Source organism: Mus caroli, chromosome 4, assembly GCF_900094665.2.
Source record: "Mus caroli chromosome 4, CAROLI_EIJ_v1.1, whole genome shotgun sequence".
Lineage (NCBI taxonomy): Eukaryota > Metazoa > Chordata > Mammalia > Rodentia > Muridae > Mus > Mus caroli.
In genome coordinates, this window is record NC_034573.1 from 128,710,894 (window position 1) to 128,727,649 (window position 16,756).

The following is a 16,756-nucleotide window of genomic DNA, read 5'->3' on the forward strand; positions in this document are numbered from 1 at the left end:
GACTCCTGCATCCCTCTGACTGACTCCTACATCCCTCTGACTGACTCCTGCATCCCTCTGACTCCTGCATCCCTCTGACTGACTCCTGCATCCCTATTTATTTGTTTTGGATGAGACAGTATCTCACTCTATAGCCCAGGCTGCACTAGAAATATGCTGGCCTCGAACTCACAGCAGTCACCTAGGCTCAGTGTCCTGTGTGCTGGGTCATAGGAATGCCACTGAGCCTAGCTGAGATTCTTGACTACACATCTGCAAAGTCCCTATCGTGGACAGCAGGTGACATTCACAGGTTCCAGGACCTAGGTTGTATATGCACACCCCAAAAGAAGCCATGACTCTGTCTTAGTTACTTTTCTATTGCTGTGACAAGATACCATGACCAAGGAAACATAAAAGGAAATGTTTACTTTGAAGCAGGCATGGCAAGGGCTCAAATCTCAATCCACAAATGTGTGGGACAGACAGTGCTCACTGGGAGAACTGTTCTCATTCAAATAACTGCACTGTCTTCTGGGAGCCCCACCTCCTTCATAACTGTGGCGTCTTGTGCCAAGCACCAGCTTCTCCGTGTCCACGTGTGTCCCCCAATATTCTGTGCACATTCCAGACTTTCAGGGATACATGGAAATGAGAGGCATCCCTGGAAGTTGTGGCTGTCCCCGGTCTTCAGCCACCTGGCTAGGACTCCCACCCTGGGGACACTCTGAGCTACAGTGAACTTCCGGAAGTTTCCTCTCTGTGTGCCTAGAAAGGCTCAGGACAAAGAGGGAAGGAAGGGACACCAGGAGCATTGCAGCTTTTAGCTGCCCGCTCCTTCGCCTGTGTGCAGCTGGACCCTGTTCTCCAGTCTCCTTTTTCTTTGGCATGTTCCATGATACCTCGTCTTTCTCTGTGGGGCGATGTGCTATGCATAGGCAGCCTGGTTCCCGGTTGGGTAGAGCATAGGCTTTGAACCCTGGTGACCCGGTAGGTGACTTCCACCTGCAAGGGACAGCAAGTTTTTGGCCATGCCCCCTGGACTCCTGGCTTCTGTCACAGCTACAGCCTCCCACAACGCCCCCTCCCAACCCCCGCAGAGAGGTGTGTGGCCATCAGTCTCCTAGGAGCAGCACCAAGCCCTCCCATATGCAAATAAGGTTTCCCTAAGCTCTCAGACCAAGCCAATGAGAAGTACCTGTTGTCAGACCCTGACCCACCCCCAAACTGTATATAAGAATCCTATCCAGAAGGATTAAAGGTGTGCAAGAACTACTCCATCATCCGAGAACTTCTGTCCTTAGAGCTGTAACACTTGGGAAGAGATCTGCTCTCCTGAAATGCTGCCTGAAGCTCTGCCACACTCCTTACTGGCTAGTCAGCCTCTTGTAGGCCCAGCCCTACCTGACTCAGCCCAGGGTGGTGTGGAGAGGAAACAACTTCCCCTCCCTGCTCATACTCACTTTCCCTTGCTGGAACTCTCGCACCAGGCCAGACCAGAGATCTCCATGGAAAGCCTCCGATACATGGGCCCACATTTCTCCAGGCTCCCCAGACACTCACTGCTCTATCATCTAGAGCCTTCCTCTCCAGAAAACTAAGCCCCATCCCATACCTCCCTACTCATCACATCGCATCTTGTGTCTAATCTCTGCATCCCCAGAGGAATGCCCACATCACTGCAGTCCTTAGCCGTAGGCAGATGAGTCCAAGGGAGGAGTCCTTGTAATTAACATATTCTGTGTCCCTGGGAGGAGGAGCCATGGCCAATGATGGTTTGAAATGAAAAGGAATTAGCCAAGTCAGAGACCAAGTGCTCTAGAGGAAGCCAACCCCTGAGCTGCTAACTCCTGCATACGCAAGGGTCCCGATACCAATGACTGACACTTCAGAGTGTGGGAACTGTAATGTGCACACAGGCAAGTGCTGAGCGAGTTTGCAGTCCATGCAAGGACTGACTTGCTGAAACTTGCTGTAACCTCTCCAAGCACCTGTGTCCTGTTTCCCCTCAGGGCCGGAGACCTGTCACCTTGATTGGATTCAGTCTGGGAGCCAGAGTCATCTACTTCTGTCTGCAAGAAATGGCTCAGGAGCAAGGTAAGCATATGCATTGACAAACAAGAGCCCTTCTCAAGTTGGTCCCAAGGGCACTGGTTCTGGGCCTGGGGTCGTGAGTTTTGCAAAGTACATTCCCGGTCCTTAAAATAACAGTTCAAATGCATAGTTTTAAATGGAAAGGCTAGTTCTGTATATACACTAGATTGTATGAATGGAAGGCTGTCCCATCATGATGCCAGTGTCCCTGCACTCTGGTAAATGTTCTTGTGTGACAGAGTGCACGGTGTCTGCAGCACCACACTCACCATGAAGCTAAGAGAGAGAAGGAGCCTTGCTTCCAGTGGCTTGGCATTCCTTGGCAGTCTTGGCTGTCCTTAGTGGCCCTTGGCTCTTGTTAGCAGTTCATTAAAGTTATTGGCATCCCTTGTTGGTTCTTGATGGTCCTTGCTCCACTCTTAATGATCTTTGGCAGTCCTTGGAGGTCCTCAGTGGTCCTTGGTGTCCTTAGGTGGTCCTTGGCAGTCCTTGGCGTTCCTTGGAGGTGCTTGGTAGCCATTGGTAACCCTTGGTGAACTTCGGCATCCCTTCCCTGCATTTGGCCATCTTTGGTGGTTCTTGGCATCCCTTAGTGATCCTTGTAAGGTATTTCACTCCACTCTCTGCATCCATCTTCTGTAGTACATCCTTTGTTCCTCTTCTTCCAAGAACAGGGAGGGTCATTGGCTTTAGGGCCCATTCTGACGGAGTACAATCGCCAAGATCTTTAATTAAATCTTTGTAGATCCTTTTCCAAGAAAGATTATATTCACAAATTCTAGCTAAACAGATCTGAGAGGCCACATTTAACCTACCATAGAGACCCATGAGGTCTGTAAGGCCCTGTGTCATTTTCTCTGTACTAACGCAGCTGAGGGGCGGGGCCACTGGCAGGAGAGAACCTCAGGACATTATGCTGGCTCTGCTCAAATCCATCCGCAGAAGCTGTTGGGGAGGAAGCTGTTTGGGAAGTGAGTGAGCTGCAGAGCATGCTGGGTGTGTCACTCCTGCTAGGACACAGGTTGCTCCCCGACCGACTGCCTGATGGCACATAGAGCAAAAGACACTGACCACAAGAGAAAGCTCCGGAACAGAGCTCCTGCACACGCAGCAGGGCAGATAGGCGGAGTAGCTGGAGTGGTGGCCTCTGTCCCCAGGACCTCAGTGAGCACCATTCTGAGCCTCACTTTCCCAGTTACAGAACTGAGGGCCCTGCCCCATGCTCTGAGGGTCCTGCCCCATGCTCTGAGGGCCCTACCCCATGCTCTGAGGGCCCTACCCCATGCTCTGAGAGCCCTACCCCATGATCTGAGCAGCAAGTGAGGTGCCCATACAGCGTTTTTGGCCAATCTTCAAACCATTTGGGGCAAGGATGTCATGGGAAGCCTCTGCCTGTCAATCACTGCTCACCCAAAGCTACCCCTCACCCCAGTCAGCCCAAGCACATGACACAATTGCTCCTCATCCAGCAAGAACACGGAAAGATGGGATGCCTGCTATCAGCTAGATCTGAAGAGGTCAGGGTCCATTTCAATGCTGACGTTACCAGAGGTCCCTAAGATCAGGAGAGAGTGTGGTTAGTCCCATCTTGTTCTTTTTACCAAAGCATGTCTCCACCACCAGCCTGACAGCAGAGGCGATTTTTCTGGTTACAGACAACGTGGCTATACCACTCTTGGCACTAGCCCCAGAAGGTCACCACCTGGGCCCCTACCCCTTCCCTACTCCCAATCTCCTTTAGCTTGCACCAACCTTTCTCCCCCTGCTTGTGTCTAGCCAGTGCATGCAATGCAAAGGCACTGTGGCCCTATTTCAAGTAGCTCTGGTCTATCTGCAACCATTATGCAAAAGGGCCTGGCTGGTTCTGGGCTATGCTTGCCAGGAAAACTGAAGCAGAGGTCAGAGGTAAGGCAAGAACCAGGAAGAAAGTAGGGATGAAAATTAGATTAAAGATGAAGGACATTGAACATCCTTTTCTGTATATATTCTTCCCCTTCTTAGGTACCACAGACAGACGGACAGATAGACAGGGTCAATCCATGTATCTCTGTTAACCCACCTAGGATGCTCTAGACAGCTGGATAAGCCCCCAGAGAGCCAGTGTCTCTCTTTCCTAAAACCTTTGCCAACCTCCCCCTACTACCATGACACTTTTTTGAGTCCCAACAACTTCGAAGTGCTGAGTTCTGTATTGCTGCTTTATATACACGAACATGGCACAGCCTGTCTCTCTTAGGAAAAAGCAGGGGAGATTTATCAAGTGGTAAAGTTGTCTATGTGAAAACACACATTCTAAAGAGGCCAAAGGCGTGGACCAGTCAGCTGTGACCTTGCATAACAAAGTAGCCCTAGACATGGAGGGGTGCAGCACGAATACACCCAGGAATGAGTAGCTGCCTGTGGTCTGTTGGTCTGACATGGGCTCTACTTTGGCTGTGAAGTCAGTGGGCCTCGCTGTCAGCTGCTGGCTAGATTTAGGTCATCTCTGTGTGTATTTGTCCTTAGAAGGTGGCAAGGACAGTGGCCACCTAGGATGTGCTTAGCTTCTGGTAGCTCCCTAGAGTGCCAGCACCAGGCAAACAGGCAGATACACCTAAGGCCCCCTCCTCATGTATGCCAGACCCCGGCATCATCTTAGAGCTTGCTGTCAAAACCATGTCTCCAAACACTGGAGCTTGAGATGGCCAAGTCTGACCATTTCCCATGATCCCCTGCAGGCCAATACACTCTCCATCCCGCACACCCCGCCCCCCTGTGCTCTCACACACCTGGTCACAGCCCCCCAACTCACCTGTGCATGTGTCTGTTCATGCTGGCTGCCAGCCACCCAGGCTCCTCGCTGCTCTCTGAGGCTGCTCCTCAGGAGGCCTGTGGAACACCGCCATCCTTTATATGGTTGTCATTTCCCCACCTCATGAACAAACCCTGCACCTGGCTCGTTACCTCAAGTGATGTGGTCTTATCAATAGAATTAGTTCTTCATGGAGACAAAAAGAAAGGCGGCCTCCGCCTCCAGATGGTATAAATTACATGTTGCCTTCAGATCCATCCTCTCAACCTTCCTAAAGCTGCTACCCTTTAAGATAGTTTCTCATGAGTGGAGACACCCCTCTCCCCGAGCCATAACAGTATTTCATTGCTACTTTAGAGCTGTATTTTTGCTATTGTTATGAACTGTAATGTAAATATCTGAGATGCAGGATACCTGATTTTAAATCTTTAAGGGGTTGCGACCCACAGGTTGAGAACCACTGGGCTGATACTAGGCAGGCTTTGGCTTCAGTTCCCCTGCTGGGTATGTGAAATTCAGTTATCATTTAACATGGTCCCTGGGAATGAGACTGTCCAGCAGCTCCCTCTGTTGAGGCTGGAAGCTGGAGAGAGAGAGAGAGAGAGAGAGAGAGAGAGAGAGAGAGAGAGAGAGAGAGAGATTTGAGAGAGGCTGTTGGCTTCTCAGGGGTGGGCCAGGGCATGATCCTTGGATGGCCTTGCACACAGCATTTGGTAGTAATGGTGCCCAAAACAACTTCCATTGTCTTTCCTGGCTTTCCTGGCCTACCTATAAGAACGCTGAGCATACTCGTCTCTGTCACAGATGGCATGGGACTGTGGGCCACTTACCTAATCTCTCTGTGCCTCTGAGTCTTCAGCTAAATATAGGACTTTGTATATTTACCCCAAAGGATGGTTAAAGGATTAAAATAAGATCACAAGTGCTGAAGTAGCTAGGTCTGACACATGTGCCGAGCCAAGACTTAATTCTATCTGTGCACTCTAACATGAGATTGTGCAGGGCACAGGAAATGCTATGAATATGCGAGACCTTATTCTCTATGTCCCTGAGCTTCAAAATGTCCTAGCGCCATGATGGACAGGAACTCCTGATGGGTGGGGCCTGGCCTGTACCCTACTATCACCCCACTGCCTGGCACGTCGGGATGCTCAGCTCAGGCTTGACTTAGGGTGAGGGACATAAGCAAGGTGGCCTGCATGTGAGCTGGTGTGGACTGGCAACTGCCGTGTTCTGAGCTTGTGTGAACATTTCCTCACTTCAGCCCCCAACACAGCAACCCCAGGGTGTGGGTGTAGCAGCTCTCTCTCTCCGCTGAGAGAGAGTAACCCACAAGGGTCTTAGTGCAGAGCCAGTGGCCTTCCTCAGAACTGCAGTGCTGGACAGAGAGGACACAGACTCTAGATAATGGCAGGTGTCATGCAGTGGGGGCTTGCAGAGACGTCTTCTGGGGTAGTCGTCAGCACAGATAAAGGTGGGGTTCCAGAGAACATCTGGGAGTGGCAGTGCCTAGGGTTTCCACAGCCTACAGAAGAAGCCTGATGGGGGATGGAGGGAGATGCTGACACATCGGGAGGTGGGTGGATCTGGGGCTGTAACCCTGAAGTCTCTGAATCGTGGAAGAAATGAGCAGTTAGGTCAACCCCATAGATGAATTGCAGGAGGGGTGGACCCTGGGCAGTCTATAGCCTACCTGTGTATACTCAACCCATTATCTGTACACACACAGAGCAACTTTCCAGATCCCGGGGGCCTACAGAGCCCAGGGGCTTCCACTGCTCTCTACACAAGGTGCAGACTTCTCTCAGTAACACCCAAGGCCCTCCTGTCCAGCATCCTCTCTGCCACCTGCCGCCCCCTCCGTGGAGCTCTGGCCACACTCTGCTGTTCCCAGACAACCTGTGTAGCCTCGACTGGGAAGGTTCTCCTCCGAGAGTAGCAGCAGTCACATTTACATTAACTGTACTTAATGTCCCTACAAGCGCTAACTCTCCCCTTACAGTAACCTATTTAATCAGAGAGCTCTGATTAGTGTGACTGGTCCACAGATGAGGTCGCTGAAGCAAAGAACCTGAGGAGCCAGGTCCCAGGCCAGCAGGTGGCAGGGCAGGCAGCCTGACAGAGGCCATGTGACACCAGACTACCTGCAACTTCAGGCTGCTCTCCACTTCCCAGGTGCCTTCCCTACTGCTTGCTTCTTTGCACAGCTGTCTCACAGACCCGTGAGTAACTGTGACCTAGGACCTCAGAGCCACCTGGGTACAGGGCCAGCAGGATAGCTCAGTGGGTAGGGTATCTGTCACAAAGCCTTGACTTCATTTCTCATAATAATAAAAGGTGAGACCCAACTCCTGCGAAATGTCCCCTCACCTTCTCCTGCGTTGAGAATGTCCCTGGGGCCCCTTGGTCAGCTGGCTGTGACTTGCTCTAGAAGGCTGCTGTGCTCAGCCTTCCACTCTCTATTCTCAGAATAGAGGAGGGTCCCCTCTGTGCAGGTGGCTACCCAGATGGTGGCACTACCAGACTCCTTGGAGATGTCTAGCAGTGGGGACATCTCTCCTGCTAGTCCTGAGAGTTATTTAGACTTCCTCTCTGTCCCTATTTTGCTAGAACATAATCCAGAGACCCCCCCAAGAAGTTGAAAGTAACACACCACCCACTGAGGAGGGACACTGAGGATCCCAAGTGTCCAGAGCCCAGCCTGTGTGTCCAGCCTCCTTGGTGACCCTGGAGGGATGAAAGCAGGGTCTTGCCTTGCTAAACTGCTTTGACCCACCCCACAGAGCAGAATGAGTGGGAGAAAGGCTCTCCATATATTCACAAACAACCTCACTTGTACTCAGGCCTGGCCCATGCCCAGCCATGGCAGAATGGCAGGATTTGGGGTGTCTGCGTCATTAGGGGAGTGGCTACACGGCTCTTCCCACGCCTGGCCTACTAGCAAGTCCATCAGCTGTGGGGCTCGAACTTGTAGCGTGAGTCCTAGTACTACCATTGATCCTGTGAGCTAACATCCCTGAGCTGCAGTTAACCCATAAGCAAGTCACAAGCAGGGCAAGGCCATGGTGAGGCTATGTCACATGCAGTCACGTAGCTTTCAGATGGTGTGACTAAATCCCCCAAGTAGTCAACTTCGGAGGAGGGAAGACAATTTCGGTCCAGGATATGGAAGGTTTTGGTCTGTCATCAGTTGACTGGTTACATTAGGGCCTGTGGTGTGGCTGGAGCACATGGCAGAGAAAACAACTCTCACCACACAGTGGCCTGACTGGTTCCAGGCAGCCCTGATTCTTTAGCATTGATTAATCTGCACACAGAGAGACCTCTCCTAATCCCAGGCAAGCTGCCATCATCTGAGCACTGGAGAGAAGGGTTTACTCTGGTGGACTAGAATCCACCCATCATTTCCCGGAGTCCCTTCAGAGCAAATAATGATCGGTGTCTATAAATACCAGAATCACCCAAAGCCAGCACCATCTGAACTGTTTGAGTCTTACATCTACACTGGGTCCTCAGAGTTCCACAAAAATAATATTCCAGACCGGTTCTGTTTCCTGAACCCATACTAGAAGCCAGAAGACCTCAGTGGGATTCTGGCCTCTGCCATGAGTTCTCAACTAAGGCTCAGTCAAGACAATATGGGCCCTGCTTTAGTTACTGTTCTATAGTAATGAGGAGACACTATGACCAAGGCAACTCTTATAAAAGGAAGCATCTAACTGGTGGCTTGCTTACAGTTTCAGGTTAGTCCGTGATCACCATGGCAGGAAGTAGAGAGGCACAGCACTGGGACAATAGCTGGGAGTTTTTCATCCTGATCTGCAGGCGACAGACAGTGACACAGGCCTGATGTGAAGCCTCAAAGCCCACCCTCTAGCAACACACTTCTTCCAACAAGGCCACACCCCTAATGCCTCTAATCCTTCCCAAACAGTTCCACGCCCTGCTAACCAAGCATTCAAATACATGAGCCTATGGGGCCATTCTCATTCAGACATCACAGGCCTGAGCCTCAGCTTCCCGCTCTGCAAAAGGAGAATTTCCTTCCCTAGCTCTCCCTCGTTAACAGTCCTTCCAGCTTGGAAGGTGTGGGAAACTCTTACAGGAAGCCCAAGCAAAGCAAGTCCCGAGGCCCTTGGAGAAGAGCCTCATTGGTTGATCCCAGGAGCTCAGAAACCTGGCTACCAGCTCTCCTGTAGTTCCCAGGGCATCAAAGCCAGTGCCCAGCCTTGGGCCCGAGAGATTGGGAGTGGGACCCAGCAGATCCCAGCCAAAGTGAGGGTTGCTTTGATAGCACTTGGCTCTAGACTGTGCCCAGTATGTAGGCAATCAGAGGGGATGGGCTGGCAGTGGTGACTGGAGAGAGAGGAAGGCACTAAGGTTAGGAAGGAGTATATAACAGGAATGGCTGCTACAGTCTCCCAGGATGGTCCAACCTCTGCTCTTTCCTCCGATGAGAATTTAATACATCTTTTCCTCAAGTCCCATCCAACCCATGGGACAGGTTTTCTACATGCAAATTGAGATTTAGAGACGGTGAAGTAATGGCTGGAGAGATGGCATGCGGAGTGCCGAGTCTGCCACAAGTGTGAGCACCCGAGTTTGATGCCCTGTTCCCACCTAAGAAGCGTTTGACCATGGAGGTGTGTAAGCCCAGTGCTGTGTAGGCAAAGCTGGGGGGTGGGGAGCCTCATTCATAAGGCCAATCAGTCTGGCTAATTATCAAGTTCAAGTAAAAATGAGGTGGACAGTGCCTGAGGTGTGACACACAAGCACACACACACACACACACACACACACTCACTCAAGCAGGAAGGTAGAGAAGGGGGACTCGCTTGTGTCTCTCTCTGACTCTGGATTTTACTGCAGCCCATCCTGGTGGTGTGCTTTCAGCCACAGCCATATCCTAGATCAGATATTCCAGTTCCTTGGCTCGTTCATGGGGTGCCTACTGTGTGCCAAGTTCTATACCAGGTTGTGGAGCGATGGCAGCAGCAGTCTCACCCTCCTGAAACTTAGTCAGCTGAAGTAAACTGCCCTCCCAGAGGCATGGGTTGGGGTCTCTGGCTCAGACCTGGGCATGTTAGTAACTGACTTATGAATGAGGTAGGTTAAGCATGTTGGGAGTTCTTCCTACCGAAGAAAACACTCCAGGTCTTTGGAAGAGGGGAGTGGGGTCATGAGCTGCCTTAACCCAAAGGACAGACACCACAGTGCACAGGACACCTGGGCTGACTGATGAGCCATTGCCCAAGCCTCCCAGTGACCCTGCAACACCAAGATAGCAGCCCACCCACCCTGCTCCACCACCACCCCTTCAAAACTCAGACAGGAAGCACACCTGTCAAGCGATCAGGAAATGAGCCGAGCCAGGATTACCCCAAGTTAAACAGCCCCCCCACTCCCAAACAAAAGTCTGTCTCCCAGCCAAGGACATCAATTTGCTTTGGGAATGATGCCAGCTGGTGGCAGGGGTGAGGGTGACGGTGCCCGCTGCCAAGAAGAACCTCCACTGGAGCCTCTCTAAGAGACTCGAGGCCCCAGAGCATAATGGACCGTTCCGTTTTTTTTTTTTTTTTTTTTTTTTTTTTTTCCCTGTGTATTTGCTTTGAAAAGATTTTTTAAATTGGACATTTGGAGGAGCTCAGTTCAGACTGACTCATGCTAGCTGCCTCAGCTGGGAAAAAGCCCTCTGAACCCAGAAATCAGTTCCTGCTTCAGCTGACGTATGCGTTCATCCATGGGTGCATTTGTTCAGGCGTGGATTTATTCTCCTCTTCATCCCAGAGGGATTGAGGGAATTAATTCGGTGCACTAGGAATGGTCTCTGCCAGGTGGCCCGGTGCATGAAGTCAGGGCTGGGCCAGCAGGCCTTAGGGTGTATTTGCTAAGTGATTAAAAAGCCTGCTTCTGCTGGGCCCTGGGGTCCCTCACTTCTGTCCACCCGGCTGGCTCCCCATCGCTCTCGGATCCTCAGACTCCTTTTGTCATCCTTCCGAGTGTCTTCCAGATGCAGGATAACAGGGGAGAGTATGGGGCAAAGGAGCACCAGGTGTAGACTCTAGAGACCTGAATCCAGACTCTGCTGATCCCTGTTCGGCCTTGGGCAAGTCACTTCAGCTCTCCAGACTTTAGGCTGATTGGTGAAAGGACACCGGAGCCTGCCCTAGTTAGTCTGTGTTTTAATAGTGGCTACTTGTTGACTGTGGACTATGTGACAGGCCATGTATGAAGGGCTTTGCTGTTTTCTCTCATTGTGTAGAACTAACATCACTGAGACAGAGGCATTGCCGGCTCCATCTTGCCTCTGACGCGGTGAAAGTTAGAAAAATACACCCGTGTAGGTATCAGAGCTGGTAAAATGCCTGCCTAGCATGCAGAATCCCTGAGACCACAAAGAAAAGGCTAGGGAGGCATAGGAGATATAAAGCCATTAGGAAGTTTCCATGTCAGAGAGCTGAGCCTCGAGCCAGCAGATGTGCTCACAGCTAAGCCTGCGTCTAAACCCAACAGTACTACTCCCAGCTGAGTAAGCAAACTGCACGTTTAGTATGTAAGCCTTGGTCTCCTGAGAAATGGACCCCGTAATGCTTTCTTCATGGGGCTAGCCATAGGATAGAGATTGTCTCTAAGGCCAGTACGGGGCTGGCCAGGAAGCCATCTTCATGTAGGAGGATTACCACTGTCCTGAGTGAGTACCCCATGTCTTAGCACTTCTGTCACCGTGATGGGAACCCTGACCAAAAGCAATTAGGGAAGGAAAGAGTTTATTTCTCTTAAAATTTATGGCCCATCACTGAGAGAAGCCAAGACAGGAATTCAAGGTGGGAACATAGAGGCGGGAGCTAAGACACCCGTGGCGGAACACTGCTTCCTGCCTTGCTCCCACGCATGTTCGACTGCTTTTTGTTTGGTCTTGCCCTGTTGTTTCCCTCTATGTAACCCCGGCTATTGCTCCATAGACCAGGTCGACCTTGAACTCACAGAGACCCACCTGCCTCTGCCTCCTGAGAGCTGGGCTTAAAGGTGTGCACCAACTCCCTGGAGCATTACTTAAGCTGCTTTCTTAGATGACCCAGAGCCACCTGCAAGGGTGGCCCCACCCACAGTGGGCTGGGCCTTCTCACATCAATCATCTATCAAGAAGATGCCCTACACAGACTCGCCTATGGGCTGATTGTGTTTTCTCAGTTGAAGTTCTTCCCAGATGACTCTAGCTTCTGTCAAGTTGGATGGGAAAACAGAGGCGCAGGACACTCTGTTTCTCTATTATTAGCCTGTGCAGTAATTGAGCTATGGATTTAGCTATTAGCTTCCTCTTGGTCAAATCAAAAAACAAAAGGTACAGAGCAGGGGATTTGTGGGGACATGGAGATGCCGGCTCCACGGAGAGCACTTAGACCTTCCATTTCAACCCAGTCTGCATTGGGCACTTTCTTTAAAGTGCCTATGTGCGCTGTTCAGACTTAATTAACCAGCCGAGCTTCAGCGTCTCTGCCCGTTGCTCATTAGAAGGGTCAAGCTGAGGCTCCTGAGCGGGAGCTGTGGGCAGCATGTCGGGCTGGAAAGATCTTTATCAGCTTGAACTGAGAGCTGCACTGGGAACCACAGCAGGGACGTCAGATAGTCAGATAATTACCGCTGCGATTCTGGAGAGTGCCTAGGGAGCCTGTAGACTTAATTAGGCCAGGAGTCTGGAGTCTCCCATCCCTCAGGTTAGCTTTGCATTTTGTAATCTGGTGGCTGGTGCGGCTCTGTTGTGTGGTCTGATGGGTCTGCTGTATGCGAATCACAGACTCAGAGAGCTAGCAGCGGTGGAGTTGATCTGTCCTGCCTCCTCTCTGCAGAACCCTGATGGCGAATACTGTCCCCCATCCAGTGTGCCAAGGAGGGGACAAGGCTGGTGATCCTGGAGCACAGAACCACAGGGGACAGCCATCCCTTCCTACCTGCCCCATCTCTAGCAGAAAATCCTCTCCCCACTTCCTCTCCCCCTTCCCCCTACCTCTGTTCCATTACCCAGCTCCTCCCTCTCCCCCTCCTTTCCCTCTCCCCCTCCTCCTCCCTCTTCCTCTCCTTCTATCTCCCTCTCTCCTCCCCCACCCCCAACCTCCCACCATTATCCCAGTTTTCAAGAGAATAGTCTCAGAAAGTCAGGGGCTCTGTCACAGAGTATTGGTCTAGGATGAGTGTGGCATATCCGCCTCTAACTGACACCCACATCAGGTCCTTCCTAGTGCCCCATGAGGCTTCCTGGGAGGGGCCACATCTAGGGTATCTTTCCTGTAGGCTCCTGAGGTCCTGCCCTACTTGGAGACACCCTCAGTGCTGTGGTCAGTGCAGCTCCACATTGGTGTGGCCCTGGAGGGACACACTTCACAGAAGAGAGCAGCAGCCACTGGCCCGGACACCAGCTTCTAGGGCGGCGGTTCTCAGCCTTCCTACCGCTGTGACCCTTTAATACAGTTCCTCATGTGGTGACCCCCAACCATAAAACTATTCTGTTGCTACTTCATAACTGTAATTTTGCTGTTAGGAACTGTAATGTAAATTTCTGCTATGCAGATGGTCTTAGGTGACCCCTGTTTGTTCGACCCCCACCCTAGGGGTCTCAACAGCCTGCCTTGCATTGAGAGCCTGTGCAAAACTCACCAGTTGTTTGGGATTCCTGAGAAATTGCCACCAATATTATCCTTGCTTTCATTTTCCTGGATAAACATTTAGTAGGCACCAAATCTACAAAGCAGAAAAGGGATTGTTAGTTAGCTGCTTGACAGCTGTTTCCCGGCAGCCTCTCCTGGATTCATCCTGCGAGTCCAGGGATCTGAGATAAGAATGGGGCAGAATGGGGCACTTCTCTTGTTTCTCATCTTTGTGACCAAATACCTGGTGAGCAGTGCTTTATGGGATTAAAGGCTTATTTTTGGCTCATGGGATGAGGGGCACGGTCCAATCAGAGAAGAGGAAACATCAAGGATGAGGGGCACGGTCCAATCAGAGAAGAGGAAACATCAAGGATGAGGTGCGGTCCAATCAGAGAAGAGAAAATATCAAGGTAGCATTGCTTTGTCTAGGCTTAGGGGAAGCCACTGTTACTGGGGACCCTTCTAAGATGGGGGTCTAGGCTTAAAAGGTCCATGGACGTTCCAGGAACGTTCAGAGATGGGTTGTGCTGGCTCTCAGTCATTCTACTGACATCCAGAGCTCCCAGACAAAGGGCTGTTGAGGCAAGGCAGCATCACAGTCCATCATGAGCGTTGCTCTCTGCCCGTAGCCATGGCAGCCATTCCAGACGTGGTGTAAAGACTTGCAAAGCTTCTGCCTTGTACAGTCCCAGCTATTCAGGCAGGAGGCTGAGGCAAGAGGAATATTTGAGTCCAAGAGTTCAAGGCCAACCTGGACAACAAACTGAGACCCCATATTCTTTAAAAGGAGAACAAGAGCCAGGCATGATGGTGCACACCTTTAATCCCAGCACTTGGGAGGCAGAGGCAGATGGATCTCTATGAGTTTGAGGCTGGCCTGGTCTACATAGTGTGGTCCAGGCCAGCAAGGCTACATGGTAAGATCCTGTCGAAAAGAAAAGAAAAGAAAAGAAAAGAAAAGAAAAGAAAAGAAAAGAAAAGAAAAGACTAAATAAAAATAAAATATATGCAAGGGGAAGAGGCTGTGCATATTACAGTGGTAGAGAATTTGCACAGCAGGTGTGTGACCCTGTGTTTAAGCCTCAGCACCTCCAAAATGAAATAAACATAAATAAATAGATAGTAGATGGATGGGTGGGTGGATGGATGGAGAGATAGATAGAATACTGGTTGTGGTAGCTAATGCTTGCACTCAGTTGGAAGAATTAGCACAAACTCAAGGTCAGCCTGAGCTACACAAGGAGTTCCAGGCCAGCCTGGGGTACAGATGAGCTCTTGTCTTAAAAGAGAGAGCAAAAGAAAGAGCGAGAGACCCAGAAAGTGAGGGGGCAGGCAGAAATAGGTCTATATTAGCATATTTCTGGTGTGGCAATTGTACAGACTAATTAGCTTTCCCACTAATTAGCAGTGTAAATTCTCCCATTACAGATACCCTATAAACGCTAATTAAGTTGCAGCAGATTCTCCTTGAAGTGCTGCACTGAGCTTCCAAGGAGTAGAGAAACAAGAACAGAATAGAAGAGGTGATGGGAGGTGATGCGAGGTAATGGGAGGGTCCAGGCCTGTGACCCAGCACTTGGAGGCTGAGGCATCCGGCTCAGACCTCATGCTTAGAAAAACAGTATGTTACAGTTCTTTAAAACATAGGTTAAAAACTGCAGCTGAGGAGAGAGGAACTAGAGGTGGCATGGCATGGCGTAGGGTGGCACACGCCTTTAATCCAAGCACTTGGGAGAGAGAGGCAGGCAGCTCTTCTTGAGTTTGAGGCCAATCTGGTCTACAAATCAAGTTTCATGTCAACCATATCTAATAAAGAAAGAAGAAGGAAAAAAAAAAAAAAGGAGAAGAAGGCCAGAGGGGTGGCAGCACAGCCTTTTGACTCCAGCACCCAAGAGGCTGAAGCAGGAGGGCCATGAGATCTAGGCCAGCCTGGGTTTCATATATTCTCTCAGAAAAGAAAAAAGATAGAAGAAACCCTGCAGATTAACAAGATACTAGAAAAATAAAAAAATAATAGGCCTGATGATAGCTGTGCACACCTTTAATTCCAGCACCCGGGAGGCAGAGGCAAGAGGTTCCCTGAGTTAAAGCCCAGCCTGGTCAACAGAGTGAGTTCCAGGACAGCCAGGGCTACATAGAAAGACTCTGTCTTAGAAAAACCAAAGGTAGGTAGATAGATAGATAGATAGATAGATAGATAGATAGATAGATAATATAAAATAATAAGAGATTTGAATATAAATCAAATGAAATTGAAATTTCTGGACATGAGAAGGCAGGGTGTGAAATCCATGCCTGGTGCTTCAGTAACAGCTTAGACAGAGGAAGAGAGAAACCACAGCAAGATCCATTTGCAGAAATTACCCACAATGCCTTTGTGGGGGTAAGGAAGTGGAAAAAGGGAATGAGGAAGTTCCTTGGTCGCCTAATGCAAAATCTGAGAGAAGAGCCAAGGTGGGAGAGGAGTTTAATGCCTGAGAATTTTCCAGAAGTGAGTCCTACCTGAGCTTCAGGAAGCAGCTATGCCTGGTTAGTAGACGCTTGGGAAGAAACACTGTTCACCGAGAGCCACTGAGGTAGGATGGTTTACTGCAGAGCAGGGACAGCTGCCTTTACTCAAGTATACGCATGCTCATAATCAGTCCATCTAGTCCCAACTAGATTGCAGTCCTCAGTTTACCAGAAATTTTATTCCCAAGTTGCACGCCCTCAGTGAAGGACCCATGGGGTTCATGCCTAGAATCCCAGCACCTGAGAGGTGGGAGGCCAGCCTTGGCTACATAGTGAATCTGGGACCATCCTAGCAATGTGAGACCTTGTCCATAAACAAATTACATTTCTGATGGGAAAGCCAAGATCCTGTGTATCAAAATATAAACACCAGCCAATGAAAACTCTAGAGCACAAGAATGTTCTCTAGCCCGGTTGCTAATATCATTCCCCTGTGATATCTGTCGAGCTGGGCCTCCATAGTTCACATTTCCCTCAGCAACTATTGTCTTCCAAGCTTCTACTAGGATGGCCCAGTAAGTACAGCTTATAGCATTTGGCCACCTTCCTAGTCCAAAATCCCAAAGTCTTCCTCTTTCCTCCAAAGAGTAGCCTGGTCGGGCCTGTTCTGTGATGAGACACCATGACCAAGGCAACTTATAAAACAAAGTATTGAGGGCCGGGCGTGGTGGCGCACGCCTTTAATCCCAGCACTTGGGAGGCAGAGGCAGGCGGATTTCTGAGTTCGAGGCCAGCC

The 16,756-nt window shown here is 50.3% G+C and overlaps 1 protein-coding gene across 4 annotated transcripts in view; it reads left to right on the forward strand.

Annotated features, from left to right (window-relative positions):
* Tmco4 (transmembrane and coiled-coil domains 4) overlaps positions 1-16,756 on the forward strand; it is an 83,006-nt gene that overhangs the window by 52,058 nt on the left and 14,192 nt on the right. For all 4 annotated transcript variants that reach the window (XM_021160824.2, XM_021160825.2, XM_029476243.1 and 1 more), the window contains one exon: positions 1,992-2,076. In XM_021160824.2, coding sequence (XP_021016483.1) covers positions 1,992-2,076 — 85 coding nt within the window. The remainder of the gene's footprint in view (positions 1-1,991; positions 2,077-16,756) is intronic.